The 24,195-nt window shown below is 40.0% G+C and overlaps 1 protein-coding gene across 2 annotated transcripts in view; it reads right to left on the reverse strand.

Annotated features, from left to right (window-relative positions):
* The window catches only part of LOC136876932 (neurotrimin), a 135,296-nt gene extending 111,509 nt beyond the window's left edge, over window positions 1-23,787 (reverse strand). Inside the window, exon 1 of one of the 2 annotated variants that reach the window (XM_067150694.2) lies at window positions 23,729-23,787. In XM_067150694.2, the coding sequence (XP_067006795.2) occupies window positions 23,729-23,777 (49 nt within the window). In that variant the 5' untranslated portion in view covers window positions 23,778-23,787. Of the gene's footprint in view, window positions 1-10,293; window positions 10,460-23,728 lie in introns of those variants that run through there. The other variant, XM_067150695.2, reaches the window with a different exon arrangement.
* Between the last annotated feature and the right edge of the window lie 408 nt (window positions 23,788-24,195).

The following is a 24,195-nucleotide window of genomic DNA, read 5'->3' on the forward strand; positions in this document are numbered from 1 at the left end:
CAAGAAAATCACTCGAAGAGCTGTTTTTGAAAGAGATATCTTTAGACGTGTCCATGGAATATCTCGCGCAGTGAGTTGCAGTTATTAATCTATCGTCAGATCTTCAAGAAAGGAAGCGGTTGAACACAGTTTTGAATGAAGTAGTTGAAGTAGTTTGCGCTAGCTCCTGCAACTAGGCTTACGTTAGAGTATTTTTAGAATACCTATGCTTGAGGTCTTGTAGATTTTCAATTGAAATCTGAAATACTACCTAAATTTGTTTCTCCCAAAGATCACGGCCAGTTTTCATCATTATTCTGCTTCACAAATTCCATCACACTTACATCAAATGTCCCAAAAGAAGGAAGAGTGGTACTAGTTTCCTCCGCAATGCACTATGATACCGTTAGAGATCCTGAATAGGGAGATAAAAATGCTGCGTTAATGACATGTTACATTATAACCAAGGGTGATGCGGACATTGTTGCTGTGTTTTGTGGGCCATATAGAGTGCCCGGAAAGTCTTTCCACTGGTCACTGACGATATCTTTTTTGGATATCTGATCATTGCTGGAATAAAGACATTTGTAATTCGTAAGGCATACTGTAGGCTTTCGAGGCAGGCCTGTTCAAACGGCGCTCCAGCCGTGCTCCTAGCTCGCACATTAAGCACTGCGGTGAATAGGTGTCGAAACAAAATATAGGGAATCTGCCACCTGGGCGACTGCCCTAAATGCAGATCAGTAGTCATTGATTGAAGGGAGAGGAGGACGGAAAGGTTATCAAATTTGCCGCGTGACAACAGCACAGTCGCCTTGCCAGCCTGTCAACCGACCTGCTTTTGAAGAAATTTCAGGACCTCAAGCCGATCAAGACTGACGTCGATTTACTTATCAGAATTCTCTCGCTTTTGGCTGGTAATGTTCCCCTTAATTTCCAGCTTGAGCTGGCACATGTGTAGTGCAACACTCGACTCAAGGATATATTTCTACAATCCCGAAATGTGCGCGATTTTTACAAAATACTTCCTCAACAACAACATCCTGAATTACACAGGCAAGTATTTCCATTTTCGGCTCCATTTATGTTTGTGAGAGTTTTTCTTTCTGTTATAAAACTGACCAAGACCTGGCAATGTGCGCGTCAACGGACTTAACCTATGAAACTCTGTTTGGTTGACAATACCTCGAACACTTATTAACAAAAAGCGCATTGTGTAGTCCAAAATAACGTACATTCCACCTCAGAGACATAGTACAAACCGTAATTATCTTATTCATCATCATCATCATCATCATCATCATCATCATCATCATCATCATCTCGGCAATAACTCGCGAGCGAGTATGATAGTCTTTCTAGTCTTCGTATTGATGTGTCTTCAGATGACTGATCAGTCCAATCAGTTAGTTACACACTCTACCACAATGGTGACAAACATATGTTGAGGAGCCTGCTGGTAACTTAGTTGGCCATTTCTCCTCAGGACATCCCTATGTTTTCTCCAAGTGCACTGTTCCGTTGCGATACGATGCCCCTGTTCTTAAAAAACCGCTACTCGTTGATGGACAGTGTTTCTCGAGACCGAACGTTCCAGAAGGCTGAGAGCGCCGATTTTGCTTAATCAGACCTATTTCACCACAAAAACTCCTTCTGCTTACCCCTGCCTGTCGCGATTGGCAGCGTACATCCGTACATTTCACGTATTTTCAACGAATACCTCGGTAGTGGGGATATCCCGTGGGGGTCCCAGGTGGCGGATATAGGGGCTCTCTGGACTTGTCTGGGGGTCCCTCTCGCGGACCAAAAACAGGTATTGCCAGAAAACGTCTTGAGGCATTGTGATTGTTATTAGCCCAACTCACGGCTTGGAAGTGGAGGCCTCGCCCACACATGCTAGAGAGGCATCCATGGTTCCTCCACATGGGTGATACGGTGGTTCAGGTGAGGTGGGGGTGGTGATTGAGGTGAAGGCTCTCTGCGGGTTGCTGGAACCAACACATCACTTTGCTCTACGTAGCTTGGACGAGCCGCGGGTTGGGAAAGGTGCGATCCCAACCTTGGGGGGGGGGGGGGGAAGTCATGGCTGTGAACTCAGTCATGATTATGCCAAGTGCAGATCACGTGAGAAGGCCTACTGAAGGGCGAATAAACCTGGCTAGGTTCGGGCCAGGGGCGAACAGCTGGATGGACGACTGAGGGGTGCGGTCTCTGCTACGGAGAGCCTGAGTTGCGAGAGGACAATGTTTGGTTGTATGCCTCACAACGGATGGTGAGAACGACGCTCAGGACCCTAGAAGGGGCAAAAACCCTATGATTGATTGAAATATGGATGCTTATAAAGAACCAATTTCAAAAATTTCTACATCAAGAGAAGCCATGAAGCTCCAGTAGAGCAGATCCAGGAGCAAGCCCAAGATGAAAAAATGGGGACAGAAGTCCTAATTGGACAGGCTGTCGCCGATTCAAAACAAGAAATGGCAACAGAAGCTCCAGTAGAGCAGACTGCTACCACAAGCAAACCAGGAACGTCCGCAGAGACAGAACTGAAGATTTCTGCATCGAAAATCGACAGATTTCATATCGACAGACCACCTCGCATCAGTGCATGTTACAAGGAAAGGAAGAGAGCGAGGAAGGAAGCCAAAATAGCGGCTAGAACTTGGACGGAGAAGAAGCCAATGAACAGGGATCGGCGAGAGACTATCCCTCTGACAACGCCCAAAGCCAAGTTCGGGGTATAGTACGCTATCAAATTCGGTTACAAAACCGCCCGCCAAGAAACAGAAAGAAGAGATGGTCATGTTCTTTTCGGAAGGACTAACTTCAATCAAGGTAGCAATAATACATAAAATCTTTCCAGACGGGAAACTAAAGGAGGAAGGCGTGAAGGAACTTTCATCTGCTCTGATAGCGCAAATGAAACCGCTGTCGGAAGGATGCCTTCCAGGCTTCCTCGAGTCTCCAAGGCTGGAAAATGGAGCAATGGTACTGATCTGTGCAAGCCCAGAAACTAAAAGCTGGCTGAAACAGACAGTGGCCAATTGCAACCCTTGGAAAGGGGAGAATTTGGAGGTGGCAGAAGCCAAAAAGGTGCTGAATACTACAAAGGTAATCACCAAGTTTCCTCCTCCATTTGACAAGATGAAGGTTGAGGAGGTGCTTGTCAGGATACATCAGCATAACACCAAACTTCCGACGAAAGAGTGGAGAGTGCTGAATGCAACAACTATTGATGACACAGGAAGGACAATTGTTTTGGCACTTAATGAAAGAGATTTTGAAGTGCTCAAGAACAGATGCCTTAAGGCCAAGCTTGGACTTGGGCAGATCAAATTTCAAGTAATTACGGGGAAAACAAACCCTAGCGTTGGCAAGGATGGTACTGAAAGTTCTACAGGCCAACCTACAACATAAAAAATCAGCTGTGGCCAATTTAGTCAGGAAGGGCAAGTCCGAGGCTATCGATGTGGCTCTTATATAAGAGCCATGGGTAGTTAAGGGCAGAGTAGCATGACTGGCAAAATCTGGAGGTAATCTAATGTACGATACTATATCGAATATGCCTAGAACATGTTTACTTGTGAGCAGATAACTAAAATGCCTTCTGTTGCAGGAACATTGTTCAAAGGACCTAGTGGCGACCAATTAAAACTTGAGAATTAGGGAAGGTCCCAGAGAAATAACCATAGGCTCTGCATACCTCCCATATGACTCAGCTAATCTGCTCCCATCAGAAGAAGTTGAGAACCTAATTCGCAACGCAAAGAGGAAAGGCGAACACCTAGTCCTTGGAGCAGATGCAAATTCACACCACACGGCATGGGGCAGCACGAACTGCAAGGCAAGAGGAACTGAGTTGACGATACTAAACCTAGGAAACAAGCCTACATATATTAATAAATATCGTAGGGAGGTAATAGACATTACACTAAGCACTACGCATATTGCAAACTTTATTAAAGACTGGAAGGTGCTGGAGGAACCATCATTGGCAGACCACCAGCACATACAATTTGCAATAGATGCGAGACAATGTGGGATTGAGATGTACAGAGACCCAGGAAGAACTAACTGGGATAGATACAGAGAAGTTCTAGGGAAGGCTGTACAAAAACTTCCAACTAACGTGAGAGGACAGAAAGAATTGGATGAGGCAGTGGAACTATTAGAAGAGGCCATTATAGACTCATTCCATGACAACTGTCCTCTCAAAGAAAATAAAAACACCAAAAATATAAGGCGGTGGAACAACAAACCAGCCAAAATGAAAAAAGAGGTTAGGATGTTGTATAGAATATCACCTAGAAATGGTATGTGGGACGTATATCATAGGAAACTCACTGAGTATAACCTAGAGATACGGAAAGCAAAAATAAAATGTTGGAGACTGTTCTGTGTGAAAGTGTAATCACACACTGAAACAGCAAGGCTCCAGAAGGTTCTTAAAGCAACCCATATAAATCAGGTGGGGGTACTGGAGAAACCAGATGGGTCGTTTACTCAGGCGGGGAAGGACACGCTGGAGATGCTAATGGCGTGTCACTTTCCTGAGGCTGAGGAGATAACAGAAGAAGAAACGATTGGAACAAAGACCGGAGCTCGAAGAGCAGACTGGAACTGTGCCAACAGAATAATAACACACAACCATGTAAAATGGTCAATCGACATGTTTCACCCTATAAAGGGTCCGGGGCCAGACGAGATACTTCCGATACTCCTACAGGAAGGACGAGAGACACTCGTCAGTACCCTGACGGACCTCTTCAGAGCTAGTTTAGCTTTAGGGTACGTGCCGAAATCATGGTCTGAAGCTAAAGCAGTATTCATACCTAAGCCTGGAAGGGCAAATTATGCCCAAGCCAAAGCATTCATACCATTAAGTTTAACCTCCTTCATGCTGAAAACAACGGAGAAAATTCTGGATAAATATATCAGAAGAACGGTGCAATTGAACTCAACGTCACATGAAAATCAGTTTGCATATATACCTGGCAGATCCACTGAAGTAGCACTCCACTAGTTGGTTTGTAAACTAGAGGAAAGCCTAGAATATAAAGAAATTGCACTGGCGGCATTTCTAGATATAGAAGGAGCCTTCAGCAAAACAACCTATGACTCTTTGATCAAAGCATTGGGAAAGAGCAAGGTGACTAAAACCGTCGTCAAATGGATTAAATCCATGTTAGACAGAAGGAAGATAAAAGCAACCCTGTTTGAAGAAACGCTGACGGTTAGCGCCACCCTGTGCTCAGGGAGGAGTTCTTTCGCCTCTGCAATGGAACCTCGTGGTGAACAAAATCGTAGCTATGCTCAACGAATAGGGTTTCTATACACAAGGATGCACAAATTACTTAGTGATTGTGGTACGAGGTAAGGTGATGAGTGTTAGCCAGGACCTCATGCAAAGATCACTCAGAGAATTGGTGTCGGGAAGAACAACTATCAGTCAACTCAAACAAGATAACTCTGGTCCCTTTTACAAGAAAGAGAAAATTAGAAGGAAAGAGATCAGTGAAGCTCTTTGGGCAAGACATATATATGGAAGAACAGGTACTACACCTAGGTGTAGTGTTAGATTAAAATCTAACCTGGAATCCATATATAGAAAGGAACATAACCCGGGCCAAGAACTTGTTGTATGCATGTAAAAGATCCGTTGGGAAGTCATGGGTCCTAAGACCACCAGTGGTAATGTGGATATACACAATGATCATTAGGCCGTTGATGGCCTATGCTGCAATCATCTGGTGGCAGAAAGTAAGTCAAGGAGAAGTCGGCAGTAGATTGGATAGCCTACAGAGAATGGCATGCATAGCCATAACTGGGACTATGATAACTACGCCTACAGAAGCCTTGAACACTTTACTAGACCTCCCATCACTATGCAATTTCATAAAAGGACAGGCTAGAATGAGTTCATATAGATTGGTACAATCAGAGTGCTGGAATGCACAAAGACCCAGTCTAGGACAGTGTAAAATTAACAGAGTAATAACAGAGGAAGTTCTACACATGCCTTTCTGATCATATGATACCAAAGTACAACTTTGAAAAACTGTTTGAGACCCAGATAATAAAACAAGACTGGGATATCAACAAATGGAATACTGAAAAAGAAGATATAGTGTGGTAGACTAATGGCTGAAAGACTGTGGATGGCACAGGAGAAGGGATCAATAGGGGAAGACCTGAGAGATCAATCCAGATGAGCCTGGGCAGACACACTACAGTCTTTCAAGCTGAAATGATAGCTATCACAACATGTCTTGAAGAAAATCTGTAAGTGAACTATAGCAATAAGAACATTTTCATTTTTACGGGCAGCCAAGCGGCCATTAAGGCACTAGAGGCAGTCCGGATAATATTCAGAATTGTCTGGTATTGCCACTCACTTCTCCTGAAGCTCTCAAAGTACAACATCGTCAAAATAATATGGTTACCAGGGCATGCAGGTATAGAAGGGAATGAAAAGGCAGATAAACTGGCCAGGAAAGGGGCAGAAACATATTTTGTAGGCCCAGAACCGGTATGCGGTATTTTCTATGGACAAGCCCAATACTGCATAGGAAAACAAAAGAAACAAATGGAAAACTGGAAATACACTCCAGGATGCAGGCTTGCAAAGGAACTGTTAAAAGAACCTAACAAGAAGCATACTAAAGGACTGTTGAAACTCAGTAGAGAAAATATAAGATGGGTAGTTGGACTGTTGACAGGACACTGCCATCTGAAAAGAAAAGAAAAAAAAAACACCTACAAAGAGTTGGAGTAATAAGAGGCAACATATGTAGGAAATGAAATGGAGCAGAGGAATCAGCTGAACACATACTTTTCGAATGTGATGCGCTGGGTAGAATCAGATTCTTCACTCTAGGACTACCAGGTGGGGAGAGAGAAAAAAAATCCAAGAGGAGCCAATAAGAACAACCTGCAGCTTTGTGAAGGGAGCAGGTATATGTAGGTATATGGAGGAAAAACGTGGTAGCAAAAGATCTTAGAGGTCGACGCTAATTAGGAACTAATATTTAGAGGCCCCATGAAGAAATGAAGAAGAAGAAGAAGAAGTGGGGGATATCCGCAACGCCGGCCAGAGGTCGCGTGAGGTGTGCAAGTCTTGGCCACCACTGTCGTAAGACTACAGTGAATGCGTTGCGTTGGTACAAGAAAAATATGCTCCTGCTTGTTGCTGAGGGAAAGAAAGTGATGAACACAAGAACAAGATCCTATCCTGGAGTTGTACAAATACAATGATAGGACTGAATTAAAGTACATTCATTGACGTTAAATTAGCTTTGCTTAATAGTTACTACATAGTACATACGTCATCTCTTTAACTTTCACCACTATGGGTATTCCTTCATTTAGAACCACGACACGCCATAGTACCCCGCACTTACTGTCTTCAGGTACCGGTACTCTTCTTGTATCATTGTCAAGTTGGGGTTTGGAGGAGAACAGAAGAAATGTCAGAATAACTGGAACAAAACAAAATGAATCATGCTAAGGTGGGAGTCGGTCATGGTTTCATTAACACAATCACCCTTTAAGCCAAGACGTAGCATGACTGGCATTATGTGCTATGGCGCTGAAAGGCATTAAAGTCGTTGCTGAAGGAAATTCACTAAAGAACTAGAAACATTCAATGTCGAACAACATAACACAATCTACTTTACATCAACTCAAGTATTTTCGTGTTGATAGAATAGTTTTAAAATCGAACTATGAGTCAGTTTCTGAGTTATGATACAATATTTTAAACAAATTTCAGTAAAACTCACTCTTGTACAGATTTTTACAAGATCCAACAGAGATGCGATTAAAATCACGTAAACTGCCATGGATTCATCATCAAGTAAACACCAAGGGGAGAGAATGTAGGAAAGAACCTCCACCTCATAATGCTCACCTTATCAAGGATACTGTCGGCAAAGTTGGCGGCTTCAAGTCTTTCTTACTACACTAAACCGAACGAGAACACGCCATGACACATGTGATTTTATAATAAAATAAAGTGGGCGCTCAAAAATAGTTTCTCCTGCAGCTGTGGTGTAGAGGAACGATGGGGCACATTGTGGGATTTTCGGAGATGGATTAGAGATTCCTCACAGCGTGGTTGTTAAATTTGGACATTAATCTTACGTGTACATCTGCTGTTCAATTTTATACTTGTTGTTTATATTCACTTACTATAGATGTACTTGTCAAGCCATATAATAATAATAATAATAATAATAATAATAATAATAATAATAATAATAATAATAATAATAATAATAATCGTAAAAGATAGGAAATCTCAAACTCTTTGAACACCAGTTTCTCGTGCCCGTAATCACCTGATAACCCAGATTTTTTTACAATTTGATTTACTTTTGCACCGACACAGATAGGTCTTATGGCGACGATGGGAAAGAGCTAGTAGTGGGAAAGCAGCGACCGTGGTCTTAATTAACTTATATTTTGTTCCTAACATAAAAAGAGGCAAAGTCTTCTCCGTACAGGCCATGAAGTCCCTGGGAGGGGTGGAAGGTAAAGGCTTCCACTATGCGTAACCTCGGTACTGGACGGGGTAGAGTGGTTAGCTCTACGCCCGGCCGCCTTTTCCCCCTTTGGTGTAGGCTGAGTGGACCTCAGGGCCATTCGTACCTCCGGAAATGGAAACGTCATTTCTTAAATTTTACGACTTCCTGACGGGGATTCGAACCCACATCCTTCCGGGCGAATCGAGCACGCCTTTACCGCCTCGGCCAGGCAGCCCCTGTTCCTAACATAAAGGGGAAATAATAATCTGAATATAGGAGTACATGAAACTAATAGATACTAATATCTATCTTCCTATATATTGTATCTATATATCTATCTATCTAATTTAAACGTGTAACGCAATATTGTGAGAAAACTGTAATACTAACGCCTAAGTGTTATACATAAAAAGAAAAATCTCCATCTCAGGATTACTAGAAAAAATGTTATTTATTTGCGTAAAATAGTCATAGTTGCCTATGCAGATCTTTCTATGTTAGTCCGATAGATAACTTTGTTAAATTAAGTCAGAATTTTTTTTAGAAGCTCCAGGAAGCTGTGGGAAAACATATTTTGTTTATTCAAGTTTAGTGTACATGATTAGAAGCAGAAGCGAGATTGCAATCGCTGCTGCACGGATAGGAATTACAGCTTTGTTATTACCAGATGGCAAGACAGTTCACAAAACTTTTGGTTTGCCTGTTCCAGTAACAGGAAGTTTAGCTTGTTGTTTTAAGGGGCCTAACATCGTACAGGAAGTTTAGTTTCCGTAAAGATGGGCACTATCGACTGAAAACCACAATCGACTAGTCGGGCGATAGTCCCTTCAAACTATCGACTGAATAGTCGAATGTTTTCAGTCGAACAAAAGTATTCATTACTCCCTGTCGAGAAGACTGAACAGTCGAATGAAAGTATTCATATAACGCAAGTAGTCAGTCCATGAAAAGCATTCGAATGTTTCCAGTCGAAACTCTCCAAATCAGCAGTGGGGAGTCGTACTTTTACGAATTCGACTCATTTTAACGCAATTTACCAATAATTAGAAATGACTTGTATAGACACCCATTAGAACAAAATTAATTTTATATTGAGTGATTTACAAATTTATTCAGAGGGACCCACGTTCGCAGCCGAGGAGTCCACTCCGCTTCTCATTAGAAATAAGAAGCTGCACCACCTGGATATCCCAGGTTCGTATTCCATTCACTGACAGCGGATATCTATCCTTAATGTAGTTTTCCATGGGGGTTTTCTACATTCATTCCTGGCAAATGACACAATGGTACTGTACCTTGGGTGCATACCCCAATCCCGGACTTATATAATCACACTATCGAGGAATTCACAGTTGCGCAGGTTAAAATCCGATTTACGCACTCGTTCGCACACGGGGCTAATAAATAGAGAGGTGCCCTTAATGCGAACCAACATCATACGAATCGGCCTTTCTTGGTGCTAAATGGACAGTGAAACGTAGAGAGACGACAATGAGGCTCTATTCCCGAACAATGCTAACAATAATAAAATAAACTTGTTGCTGTAGTACACAATCAAGATAGCCAAACACACTACTACGCTACTACTACCGGTATATTTTCTAGATTATTATTATTATTATTATTATTATTATTATTATTATTATTATTATTATTATTATTATGCCTTATTTATGAATAACGTAATTAATATAAACAAATATGCAACGAAATAAAAGAGCTCATAAACGACAAGAGAAAATCGCCATATTAAGTAGGTACATATAAAGTTAACATATATATTACATACCGGAAGTGACCATAAACCGATAGTTCCATTCGCTTCTGCGTCGCTGTGACGGGAATGCGACTGAATTCAGTCGACTTGTTATGTGCTGACTGGACAGTGAAACGTGGAGAGATCCGTGACGGGAATGCGACTGAATTCAGTCGACTTGTTTTGTGCTGACTGGACAGTGTAACGTGGAGAGATCCGTGACAGGGACTGCGACTGAATTCAGTCGACTTGTTTTTTAAAGTAGTCGACTGTTACGATAGTTTAAACTATCGACTAGTTCGATAGTTATCAGTCGATAGTGCCCATCTCTTCATGTATTAAATGGAACAGCTCAGAAGCAGACGTTTGGTGAAAACCAGCCATTATTATAATTGATAAAGCTTCTTCCTGTATTACTAGTGAATTGCATTGATCGCCTACTAAAGGACATTATGAGGTGTGAAAAGAAATGGTTGATAAAATTGTTGTATTTGAGGGAGATGTTTACCAAGTTCTTCCTGTGGTATCCGAAGCTCAGGTAATTGAGGCATGTTAATTTTCCCTCGCTTCTTTTATTATCAGTTTCATTTTTTGAATTTGTTCGTAGCGATTGCTGCGACAGGTCACGAGTATTTTAGAATTCCATCGCAATCTCTCATATTACAATACGCAAGCCGACACCGCATTCCCGTTACATGTGCCCGCTGTTGCTGCTTCTAATAAACAACTGTGTCTCAATGCCCATTTATTAGCATGGAATGTGCTGACCTTACTTTCATTTGAGGCTGCATGCTGTAGAGCAGATATGGCAAACTTATCATGTGAACAGGGCCAATTCGACGGGTAAATTTGGCAACAAGGGACGCACAGCAAAATGAGAAGACTAAATATTAGGGTTTTCCGTATTTATTTTACAGTACGTTAATATTAAATATACAATGTACTGTAGTCTATTATCTGGACAAAAATCACAAAAAAATGGAATAAAACATTAGAGACTCGTAATTATCATTATTATAATTTTCACTTAGTGTCTACAGCAAACTACACATTTTATATAAATAGGAATTGTGTGGAGGACACAGTAAACACTTATTGTTACCGTTTACTTGAGATTTGATACTTTTATTTAAAAAACAGAGTTTCAATATCAGCCACTTAATTTTGTGATTATGCCACTTGCAGGATTGAGGATAAAAGTTGTGCTGTTAGTCTTGGTCTATGAGTAGTTTTATTTGACTTTATAAGTGAAATAACTTCACAGAGATTGGTTTGGATTCTCGCTGCGAATTGGCGCATTTCAGAGTAATAATAATGTCACGTGGCTATTGCTACTGGTGCAGCTCTTGTAAGGTAGACTCTCCGATGAGGGTGGGTAGCATCTGCCGTTTGTACGAGACTGGGTGTTAACTTGGTGGACGATGGGGAGGAGCAGAGCCCCTCGAAGACGCAAAAAACCCATGAAAAGATAATCTAGTCTTTTTTTCTCTTTTTGCTGTTTGTTTTACGTTGCACCGACACAGAGGGGTCTTATTGCGACGATGTGATAGGGCAGTGATCATGGCCTTAATTAAGGTACAGCTCCGGCATTTGCCTAGTGTGAAAATGGGGAAACTACAAAAAAACTATCTTCAGGGCTGCCGACAGTGCGGTGCAAATCCACTATCACCCGAAAGCAAGTTCACAGCCAAACCACGTAGCCAACTCGCTCGGTCTAATTTTTTAAAATGCTATTTGTTCGGGGCGTCGACCCATGTGGATCTTTTGCCCTTACTGGCACCATATTGTTTGAACCGGCGTGTAAGTGGAATGGCGGTAGTGTGGAATGTTGTGTGTGAGGAAAGGAAGATTAAGGACGTCACAAACACCCAGTCCTCAGGCCAGGGATATTAATTATTACAATTAAAAACCCCTGTTCCCGGCCGGGAATCGAACCCTGGGCCGCCGGGTGACAGGCGGACGCGTTGCCCCCTACACCGCGGGGCCGGACTCGGTCTGATCTTACTATTATTCTACTGCAAGGTAGTAGGTAGTATTATTGCTATACAAACTCAAGTTCTGAGTAATTACAGGTCCTGTAATGTTGGATAGCATACGGTATTCTCATGTGATAAGAACACCCATTCTAGCCCGTTACACTATGTTGTAACAGCATCAGCATTCACACGCTTCTAACTTGGAGATATGCTTAACGTATATGTGGCTAAGCAGCAGAGCCGAAGACAGTGTGCTGATTAATGAATTAATTGGTCACTTTATCGGGTGCAGCAGCTGCACAAACAGACCAACACCCCTTGTAAGCATGTCTCATTTCAGCTATAGTTTTTATAAAGAGTGAAAGTAGGTTCGGACTTCGGTAGAGTGGGTCCTCGTTCAGCCGCCTATCCAAGGCTTTTGATAGGATAGAGCATGAGAGACTGCTGATGAACATGAGGGCTATTGGACTAGAAAAAATAGTGGTTGAATGGGTGGCTAAATTTCTAGAAAATAGAACTCAGAAAATTAGAATAGGTGAAGCATTATCTGATCCTGTAATGATTAAGAGTGGGGTCCCACAGGGCACTATTATTGGACCTTTATAGTTTCTTTTATATTTAATTGTACTGTATAATTATTTTATATTTTTATATTATATATAGGGGCTGCCTGGTCGAGGCGGTAAAGGCGTGCTCAGTTCGCCCGGAAGAACGTGGGTTAGAATCCCCGTCAGGAAGTCGTAAAATTTAAGAAACGAGATTTCCACTTCCGGAGGTGCATATGGCCCTGAGCTTCACTCAGCCTACACCAAAAATGAGTACCAGGTTAATTCCTGGGGGCAAAGGCGGCCGAGCGTAGAGCTAACCACTCTACCCCATCACGTGCCGAGGTTAACAATGGTGGAAGCTTTTACCTTCCACTCCTCCAAGGGCCTTCATGGCCTGTACGGAGGTGACTTTGCTTTGCTATATTATATATATAATTAATTAGAATGTATATAAATGATATGAGTAAAAAATTGTAATCACAGATGAGGTTTTTTGCGGATTATGTTATACCGTCTGTCTGTCTGTTAGGTCATCAGTCCAGAGGCTGGTTGGATCCTCAAATAGCACCACCAAAGGTTATGCGGTTATAAGGAAACCCCAAAAACCAATGGCAGCACCAAAATGAGGCGTACTAGGCAAGATGAGGAGTGGGGTAGTATGCCATTGCTTTCCTCACTGGGTCAGAAAGTACTATTGCAGCACGACTGACCCTATGAGCAGCACCTTTCATAACACTCAGATGCACTAGTCATGCTCTGAATGTCATTACTCAGCACTACCCATACCCCAGCAACTTCCATATTGTCACAGCCATGGATGTTGACTGGAACTTCGGTGGAAGCTGCACTTTACTGTGGCCTGTGCCAAGAGATGGATACAAAAGTACTGTATCTATCAAGAAATGACAGCAGGCAAAATGTTACACCGTATAAAGTAATAAATAAGTTACAACATTGTGGGCGCTTACAAAATGATCTCAACAATGTGAGATGGACAGTAGAAAATGGTATGATTGTAAAAGCAAAAGCAAAAAGCAAAGCAAAGTCATCTCCGTACAGGCCATGAAGGCCCTTGAAGGGGTGGAAGGTAAAGGCTTCCACCATCCGCAACCTCGGCACTTGATGGGGTAGAGTGGTTAGCTCTACGCCCGACCGCCTTTGGCCCCAGGAATTAACCTGGTACTAATTTTTGGTGTACGCTGAGTGAACCTCAGGGCCATGTGTACCTCCGGAAGTTAAAATCTCGTTTCTTAAACTTTACGACTTCCTGACGGGGATTCGAACCCACGTCCTTCCGGGCGAACCAAGCACGCCTTTACCACCTCGGCAGGCAGCCCCTGGTATGATTGTAAACGGGATGAAAATGTCAGGTTGTAAGTTTTAGCAAGATAAAAACCTCATAGGGATCGCTGTAAGTACTTACGTGTTAATATAAGGAAATATCTTCATTGGGATAATCACATTAACAAGATCGTAAATAAAGGTTATAGATCTCTTCATATAGTTATGATGGTATTTAGGTTTTGTAGTAAGGATGTAAAGGAGAGAGCGTGTAAGAATCTGGTAATATTCCAATTGGAGTATCGTTCCAGTATTTGGGACCCTCGCCAGGATTACGTGTTGTGAACTGGAAAAGATCCAAAGAAAACAGCCCGATATGTTCTGTGTGATTTCCTACAAAAGACTAGCTTTATGAAAATGTTGACAATTTTGGGCTGGGAAGACTTGGAAGTAAGAAGACGAGCTGCTCGACTAAGCGGTATATTATGAGCTGTTACTGGGGAGATGGCGTGGAATGATATGAGTAGACGAATCAGTTACAGTGGAGCTTTTAAAGGTTGGAAAGATCATAATGTGCGGATACAACTGGAATTCAACAGGACAAGTTGAGGCAAATATTCATTTATAAGAGGAATTAGGGATTGGAATAACTGTTTAAGGGAAATGTTCGATAAATTTTCAACTTCTTTGAAACCATTTAACAAAAGATTAGGTACTGTAAGCAATTCAAAGGGAATCTGCCAACTGAGCGACAGCCCTAAATTCTGATCAATGATGACTGATTGATTGATTGATTGATTGATTGATTGATTGATTGATTGATTGATTGATTGATTGATTGATTGATTGAACAGGATCCCGCTTTTACTATTTAAGGAGTATTGTTACAAACCGTATTATGGCCACAGATGAACACAACTGAGTTTGATGTGTTTTTATATAGTTTTTTTGCGTGCTTTTCATGCTGCGACATCAGATCTTATCAAATCGTGTGTTTTCAGTGTACCGTACTGTAAATGAGACTTGAAAAGTGACTGTCGTTTCAAATCGTACTTCGTCCACCGAAATTGCCAGAGCAAACCGTGTTATGTCCACGGGCATATTTTGTTACGTTGGGTACAACGAAAGTTCATTGTATTCTTATTTTGGGTATTCTGCAATTTAGAATAATAATAATATGTCCCTCTAACTTCTTTTACGGTTTTCGGAGACGCCTGCAAATTAGGCACCATTTAGGCAAACAACACTGGACAGACTGTGTTCACTTCAGGGAAACAGCAAACATGAAAAGTGTCATGGAACAAATATTTTTATCTATAATATACAATATTTCCTGTAAATACACTAGTTTCCTTCAGTTACAATAAAGTTCCGTCCGAAGTGGTCTTTTTATTCCTATTTTCGAAAAAATCAATTCTGAAACGATTTTATATTCCATGCTTGCTAGGTTCATGCATGACGTAGAGGAACAACATTTTACTTGCCTGACTTGGCGTAATCAGTTTCTTGTTTCCCTTGTAACATTTCATTTAGTGGACATAATACGCTCTCCAACATTACTCCTCATTTACCCTGATTTTTGGTACATTTCATGATGCAAACATTTTAACTAATTTGTTACAATTGAGGCAGAGGTACAACTTTACAAGTTAAAAATTCCATCTTTTTCCTTTATAGAATACACTTTCTTCTTTAATATGGTGAAAAATGCTAATTATCTCCACTACTTCAAAATATATTTTTATAAATTACTATGGTTGGGTCGATAACGTAGATGTTAGGACCCCTTAAAAATCAATCAATAATCATCATCTCGTATATTTGTTGTCCATTTTCAATAATTTTTATTCATATGCAGTAGGCCCTACATAGTTTTCTTCACAAGAAAAGAACAATTGACGACATTTGTATGGCATTTTACATAGTAGTGTATTTAAAATGCCTTTCTTTGGCACAAACAATTTAACTTTAGATAAATAATTAGTACAGTAGTGCAACATTAGAAAACTGATATGAAAGGCATCGATTAAGAAAAATAATATAAGAGATAGACACGCTACCCTGCAGCCCATCACATATAGAACTCCTAAGTCTGACAAGACTCGATGTATAATTTGAAGCAAAGCCAAAAAAGCAAAGTCATCTCCATACAGGCCATGAAGGCCCTTGGAGGGGTGGAAGGTAAAGGCTTCCAATATCCGTAGCCTCGGCACGTGATGAGGTTGAGTGGTTAGCTTTACGCCCGGCCGCATTTGCTCCCAGGAATTAACCTCGTGCTCATTTTTGGTGTAGGCCGAATGAACCTCAGGGCCATGTGGACCTCCGGAAGTGGAAATCTCGTTTCTTAAATTTTACGACTTCCTGACGGGGATTCGAACCTACGTCCTTCCGGGCAAACCGAGCACGCCTTTACCACCTCGGCCATGCAGCCCCTATGTACGTATAATTTGAAGATGTCACAATTTCTCCAAGTTTCCATTAGAAGTGCCACTTGCTATTTTCTCTTCTTCTTCGTCCACCACTTTCCCTATAACTTGCTGGGCCGCGGGTGTGAAATGTATCGTACATGTGGATTTTACCCTATTTTACTGCCAGGTACCCTTCCTGACGCCAACCTTACTTCGAAGAATGTATTTCACTTTTGCGTATTTCTTTTGCGATTGTTAGTGTGCGTTTAAAGAGAGTGTATTAAGACATGCACTCAGTCCTCGAGCCACATGAATTAACCAGTCGCGGCTAATTCCCAACCCGGTCGGGAATCGAACCCCGTGACTGAAGGCCACGATTCTGACCATTCAATCAAGCCAGACGCTTGCTATTTATCCGCATTTCAGTGGATTTCTATGAGAAAATGAAAATCGACAGCCTGTTTCCAGTCATTTGACCGGGTCAGTAATGGAATGAATGAAGCCCCCATCTAGTGGCGAGGATAGGAACTGTGCCGCCTACCGAAGCCTGTCGCACTCCTCTGGGACAGTGATTAATGACTGACAGATGAAATGAAATTATATTGGAGAGTGTTGCTGGAAATATGACATGAAAAATCGGGGTACCCGGAGGAAAACCTGTCCCGCCTCCGCTTTGTCCAACACAAATCTCACATGGAGTGACCGGGATTTAAAACACGGAACCCAGTGGTGAGAGGCCGGCACGCGGCCCACCTAAGCCACGGAGGCTTTCTGCATTCCTGTGAACCTCGCATAAATCATGAGACTTGTAACTCAACGTGGAATTAGAACTGCTGCGACATGACTTTATTTATTTACTTATTTACTGCGCACTACAGGATTCCTAATCCCAGTTACAGTGGCAAATGTTTACACGTGTTTTTCAAAATGTTTCAATCAGTCTAATAACCTAATATCTAAACTATTCTAATATTATACTCACGTTGAGAAATAAATAATAGTACATATCTAACCCTTACAAGAAACAAGTAGATAAAAACATAATTTCATATTTAAACTAGTCTAATAACCTAATATCTGAAGTATTTTAATTTTATATTTACGTTGAGAAATAAATAATATTACATATCTAATCCTTACAAGAAACAAGTGGATAAAAAAACATAATTTCGTATCTAAACTAGTCTAATAACATAATATCTGAACTATTCTAATATTATATTTACATTGAGAAAGGAACAGTATTTCACATCTAATCTGATTTAATCTTTACAAGAAAGAGTAAAATAAAAAATAAAAATCGTAATTTCTTTTCTAAACTACTATTTTCTTCTAGTTCTAACACTTATAATTACATTTATGGGATTGGGCTTAATGTATAATGTATATAATACATTTTGTGGTTCAAATCAGCATAACAAATTAGAGAGTTTTCACGGAGATGGTATAGTATATCTCATTTGTAATGACTAGGACCCGTAAAAATACTAGGATGGATTACTCAGATTCCACGCCCGCTGTTTCCAGTTTCTAGAAGTGTTCTTGCTGGCGAGCTAGTCATATCAAGGATACGGTGTAATCAACCCTCACTCTCCCATACGGCACCATTAATCATACCGTCTGACAGGAAGAATGAAAATTATAGTTGTGTTCCAGCATTTTAAGTGCGTTCCACATGGTGAACAAGCGGTTAAGAGGTCAGAACGAGGTAAGACTAGTTCTTTGAGTATACTGTGTCAACAACACTGATAAAGAAATAATAATAATAATAATAATAATAATAATAATAATAATAATAATAATAATAATAATAATAATAATAATAATAAAAGAGGTAGCAGAGAAAACAGGACTGCAGGTCTCCTTCGAAAACTGCAAACTGCAAAAGCGCACCTAAGTGGTTAGCAAGTAAAAATGGCTCAGTAACCACAGACTTGTTTCTTCCAAATGTATATAGTAGGCTGGGATGTAAATATATAGTGTGCAACTTTCATTTAACTCAAGTGCTATCAGGTCATAGTAAATTCAATGCTTACTTCGAGCGATTCAAAATTCCAACACAAAATGGCTCACTGTGCTTCTGCACTGAAGACATTCAAACTGTAGAACACATTCTGTTCAACTGTCCTGCTTTTGAGAGAGCACGTTATGAACTTAAGATGCATTTGTTAACTTGCAGTTGCTATTTTGAAAAATCACTAAATTTCATATTTTATAAAAAATGCTGCACTTTTCAATTTTCAGAATTTATTGATTATGTATTTAAACATATGTAATTTGATATTGTCTACTTATTACCTGTTTAACATATGTATTGTTTATATTATGATCTGGTATTTTAAATATTAGTACTCTAGTATTAAGGATTGTATATATCATACTTTTATCTTTCCTTTTCTGTTCATGTCTATTTTGCTGTTTATGTATTGAATTTTATCAGAGAAATTGTATATTTTGTATAAACTACAACCCTAATATACTTTATGGTAAAATAGGATTCACAGCACTTTGGAGATTAAGTAATAATAACCATATCAACACACATTATGGGAATATTAGAAGAGTGGACAAAAAATATCTGGGAGAGATCATACAACCCAATGGACTCGACAAAGAAGCAAACAAAATGAGAGCAAAAGAAACTGGAATTGACATAGTAACTGACCTGAGATATTAACAACAGGAAATGTCTATTCATCAGTGCAGAAATCAGACATGAGGCTGACGTATTTGAGCACCTTCAAATCTCACATGCAAATCGCGGCCTCCTCGAAGAGATGTCAGTGACAATTTGTAATTTACCTATCGTGGTTCCTGAAGAAAAGAAGAATCCTAAATATTGCAGTAATTAACCCTCCGCCAAGATCATATCAGGTGAGATTTATTGCTTCCAGTGCACACTGTATCTTCTGGTATGGGCCAGAATAAGTTTGTTACTTTCTAAGACCTCAATCTCAGCTTTGAAAGTTTTGAAGTGACTGATGTGTGAGTGATACTTAGCAACACTCTCAGCTGTGATGAATGGTGTGAAAGTATCGTTCGTAGGGTCCTTTGCTGTTTGCTTTTCAGTGGACTTAGCAGACCAACACAGACCAGTGTTGTCAATCGTAGGACATGTGCTCGTGCACTTGATTGGCTTATTTCGTTGTAAATTAGGGACGTGGAGACGGATTTCTGAATCTGCTTCAAAACTTAGGGATCTTTAAGCTAAACACTGATGCAAAAATAAATAAATAAATAAATAAATAAATAAATAAATAAATAAATAAATAAATAAATAAATAAATAAATAAATAAATAAATAAATAAATAAATAAATAAATAAATAAATAAATAAATAAGTAAATAAATAAATAAATAAATAAATAAATAAATAAATAAATAAATAAATAAATAAATAAATAAATCAATCAATCAATCAATCAATCAATCAATCAATCAATCAATGCATAAATAAATAAATACATAAATAAATAAATAAATAAATAAATAAATAAATAAATAAATAAATAAATAAATAAATAAATCAATCAATCAATCAATCAATCAATCAATCAATCAATCAATCAATCAATCAATGCATAAATAAATAAATACATAAATAAATAAATAAATAAATAAATAAATAAATAAATGAATAAATACTTTTCACTGTACGACACAAACTCTCTCGTGTTTGTTTGGATAAGTTGCCCGGCATGATCTCAGCATGTGCAGAGATGTGTGCAAGGTGAATCCCCTTGTTTTTTCCCCGCCTATAACATTTTACATCATATAATCAAGCCGTGAATTCAGGTAGCTGCAGTGTTACATAGTGAGAAAAGTATTTCATACCGTGCAGTTTCCAGTCGGTATTTGTGTTTCATAAAACAAATACTGGCACGGTAGCGGTAATTATTTTCTTTTGATAGTTTCAACACCGTTAAGGTAAAGGGAATTATGAATGGAACTTTAAACAATTGAGAAGCGAAGATGAAAATAAAAATTTGGAAAAGTGGGGCAAGAAGAAGAAAACGATGAAGAATCTAACGGGTGTTAACTTCAGGTTGTTTAAGGTATAGATTCCATATTGGTAAAGAGGCTTTATATATATCAATATATTGAGGCGATTTTCCTATACTATTCCTGAGCAAACCCCTTGGTAGTATTTGATAGGAGTTCCCTGTTTTCTGGCAGCGGTTTTTACCCCCTCCCTTTCTACTTTCATATGTCACATCATTCATTTTATCTCATTAACTCCTCTGATGAGGTTGACGTCAGGAAGAGCATCCGGTCGTAAAATCTCGCTACGAAGATTTGTCTCACTTCATACTGTAATGGGCTCACCATGTCCGCCAATAATCATCGGACTTTCTTCGCATCACCTCATGTTGAACACTGGCGGCGATCACCACTTTCTTCACTGGCTGATGTATCACTGAGCCTCAATCAATCAATCAATCAATCAATCAATCAATCAATCAATCAATCAATCAATCAATCAATCAATCAATCAATCAATCAATCAATCAATCAATCAATCAATCAATCAATCAATCAATCAATCAATCAATCAATCAATCAATCAATCAATCAATCAATCAATCAATCAATCAATCAATCAATCAATCAATCAATCAATCAATCAATCAATCAATCAATCAATCAATCAATCAATCAATCAATCACTGATCTGCATTTAGGGCAGTCGCCTAGGTGGCAGATTTCCTATCTCTACGTCTTGTTCCGGAAGACTTCTGTTTTTCACCAGACATTTTCCATAAGCTATGAGTTATGAGCTTAAATTATTTGATTTTTTTCTAGAATGAACAGCTAAGATGCTTGGTAACGTGCTCTTGATCCATGATTCATGAAGTACTTTGAGATTTTAACAGTGGTTCGTGAGAATAACTGAGATTTATGGCTTTTAGTGCCGGCAGTGTTTGAGGACCTGTTCGGCTCGCCTAGTACACGTCTTTCTATTTGAAACCTATGGGCGACCTGCGTCTCTGGGTGTGAGATGACCATAATCAAGTAGGGAGAGGGCGCATAGCCTACTCCTGTCAAAGAACACCAACATCGGACGGGCGAATCACCAACAGCTTCATACGCCCTCACTCTAAACAATCGCTGTGGAAAGGTTTGGAATTGAATCTAGGCTATTGGCACCCCTTTTAGTGGTTAGAAATTGTGTACCAAATTGGCCAACATTCGGATGGCGAAATTCTTTTCCATCAACGGGCCTCGAACCGAATAACCACGGTGTCAGAACATAGAAACTTGCCACATTAACGATCATGGCCGTCCGGGTCCGCGGTGTAGGGTGTATGGGACAACGCGTCAGGCCCCGGGTTCGATTCCCGGCCGGCTCAGGGGATTTTCATTGTAAATGATTAATATCCCTGGCCTGGGAACTGGGTGTTTGTGTCGTCCTTAACGTTCCTTTCCTCATATCCAACACTTTACACTTCCGCAATTACAATTACACGCAGGTGCAAGTAGTGGCAAAAGGTCGACGCCACGAACAAATAGCATTTAAAAACAAAACAAAAAACGACCATGAACACTGGGTGGACTGATGAGTGGCGAAAAATTGGATTACAATATCATCTGAGGTACTATAGAAATGGTTTGCATTGTTTTCTACTTTAGCTATAGCTGCTTTACACCTACATATAGAAAGCACGAAACGGGAGGGAGTGGCTGATTATGTTCGACAGCTTTCAGTTCCGGAGTGAATTTGGTTCTTCATCTGTTGTAAGCTGAGTGAACCTGTGCCTCTCCGGGAGTGAGAATCTTATTTCTAAATTTCTTTACATCTGGATGGGAATTCGAACCCACGTCCTTCTCGGACGTGCCTCTTCTCACTTTATTTCCCTCAATCCCAATATTTACATATCAATGTCTGTCCTAACACAGATGACATAGCACACAAATTCTCAGACTGAGTTCATATCCACTAAGTGTGCCTGAGACGCTTTTAAATTACGTGAACATTTGAACAACGACGACAACGAATCAGTGAAACAAAAGCGATAATTATGTTACTGATTATTGATTTTTTAAGGTCGTAATAATGAGGTCAACGCAGGGGTGTAACGAATGCGAGACGGGCCCGACTGCCCAAAATAAAAATTCTGGCCCCCCTCAAATGAAACGTAAAAACCTATGAATAACTAATGTAAATTTTATTACATCCGGTAGAAGTAATGCAATATATTGTCAAGTTATATAAACAAAGGGATTGTTCCTTATTGTAAGATTATAAAAAATAATGTTGGTTTTCTTTGACTTCACCAGTGTTTTTACGGCTGAGCTGCTCAACTGCCAACTAAGAACCACTTCGACGTTCACACTTAATTTTAATTGGTTGCTTTTTTCAGGAACTAAAGAGCTATATTCTGTAACCGATACCGAAATCTCGGTTATAATAACAAAACAGAACAAAATTAAATCAAAAACTATTTATAAAAAGAGTTTTGATAAATATCAAAGCGCACAACTGATACGCAGAGAGACCTCGTTCGAAAAAGAGTTGACTGTTTGTTATTACACCAACTTCTTATTGACATTATATATTGTTGTCGAATAAATGTTTGGCAAAGTTAAATGCTCAGCAAAGTGTGTGCATAATACGATCTCAGGTGCATTACACATCAACAAAGTATCATTTTCTAACTAAAATATGATACTTTATCAATTTTCATTGTTGTAATTATTTTTCAATAATTTGGACTAGGTCTTTTGTGAAGAGCGTGCCACGATGTTGCGAGAGATAGCAAGCGCAAGAATTGTTTACAGGTGAAAAGTTAAGTGCGAATGTCGAAGTGGTTCTTAGTTGGCAGTTGAGCAGCTCAGCCGTGAAAACACGGAGGCAGTCAAATAAAACCTATTAAACATTTTTCACTCTCGACTCAACACAAACTGCTGGTAGATGCTCTGATTATTTCCGTGCAGAGTGATATTAGGCTAGGTATATATTATTTTTGCGAGGAGTCTGCGGGCCCCTTAAAAGGCCCGGGCCCGCCTGCATTGCAGGCCCCGCAGGCCCTAACGTTACGCCCTGGGTCAACAACTCTAATTGGGGAAGCTGAGCACAAATTTGGAAGAAATACCCAGTTTTGGCCGTCTGCCAATTTCCATATCATTTAGCTTGTGATCTCGTGGGAGAATAGAGAATTAGGGTTCAGTAGAATGATGGGATAAGATAACATTTATATCTAATTCTTAGGCTGAAATACAAAGTACTGGTTAAAAGTTTATTTTAAATCCTTACCTGTGAGGAATAGCACACAAATACACACGAGCACACTGCTGTGAAACATCCTAACAGCTCTACTGAGATCATACAATGAATCGTGCGTGAAGCTCCTTAGAGGCGGCGAGTGGTGGGGAAAGGTCCATTGACGTAATTAATAAAGGCTCTCAGCTCAGCACGCATCACAGGGACCCTATAAAAAGAACTCCCACCCAATTAACGGGACGTCCTATTAAGCGATTATTGGCTTTCTTGTGAAAAACCTATTCAACAGTAAATTGTTTTATTGCTTGAAAAGAGTGGGTCAGTTTTAAAGCCGACATTCTAGTCTCTTGGAGTTACGCTATGTTCTCTTCTCTTCTCTTCTCTTCTCTTCTCTTCTCTTCTCTTCTCTTCTCTTCTCTTCTCTTCTCTTCTCTTCTCTTCTCTTCTCTTCTCTTCTCTTGCCCTACACTAATTATTTTATTTCTCTTCAAGAAAACACG

This window comes from Anabrus simplex, chromosome 7 (genome assembly GCF_040414725.1).
Source record: "Anabrus simplex isolate iqAnaSimp1 chromosome 7, ASM4041472v1, whole genome shotgun sequence".
Lineage (NCBI taxonomy): Eukaryota > Metazoa > Arthropoda > Insecta > Orthoptera > Tettigoniidae > Anabrus > Anabrus simplex.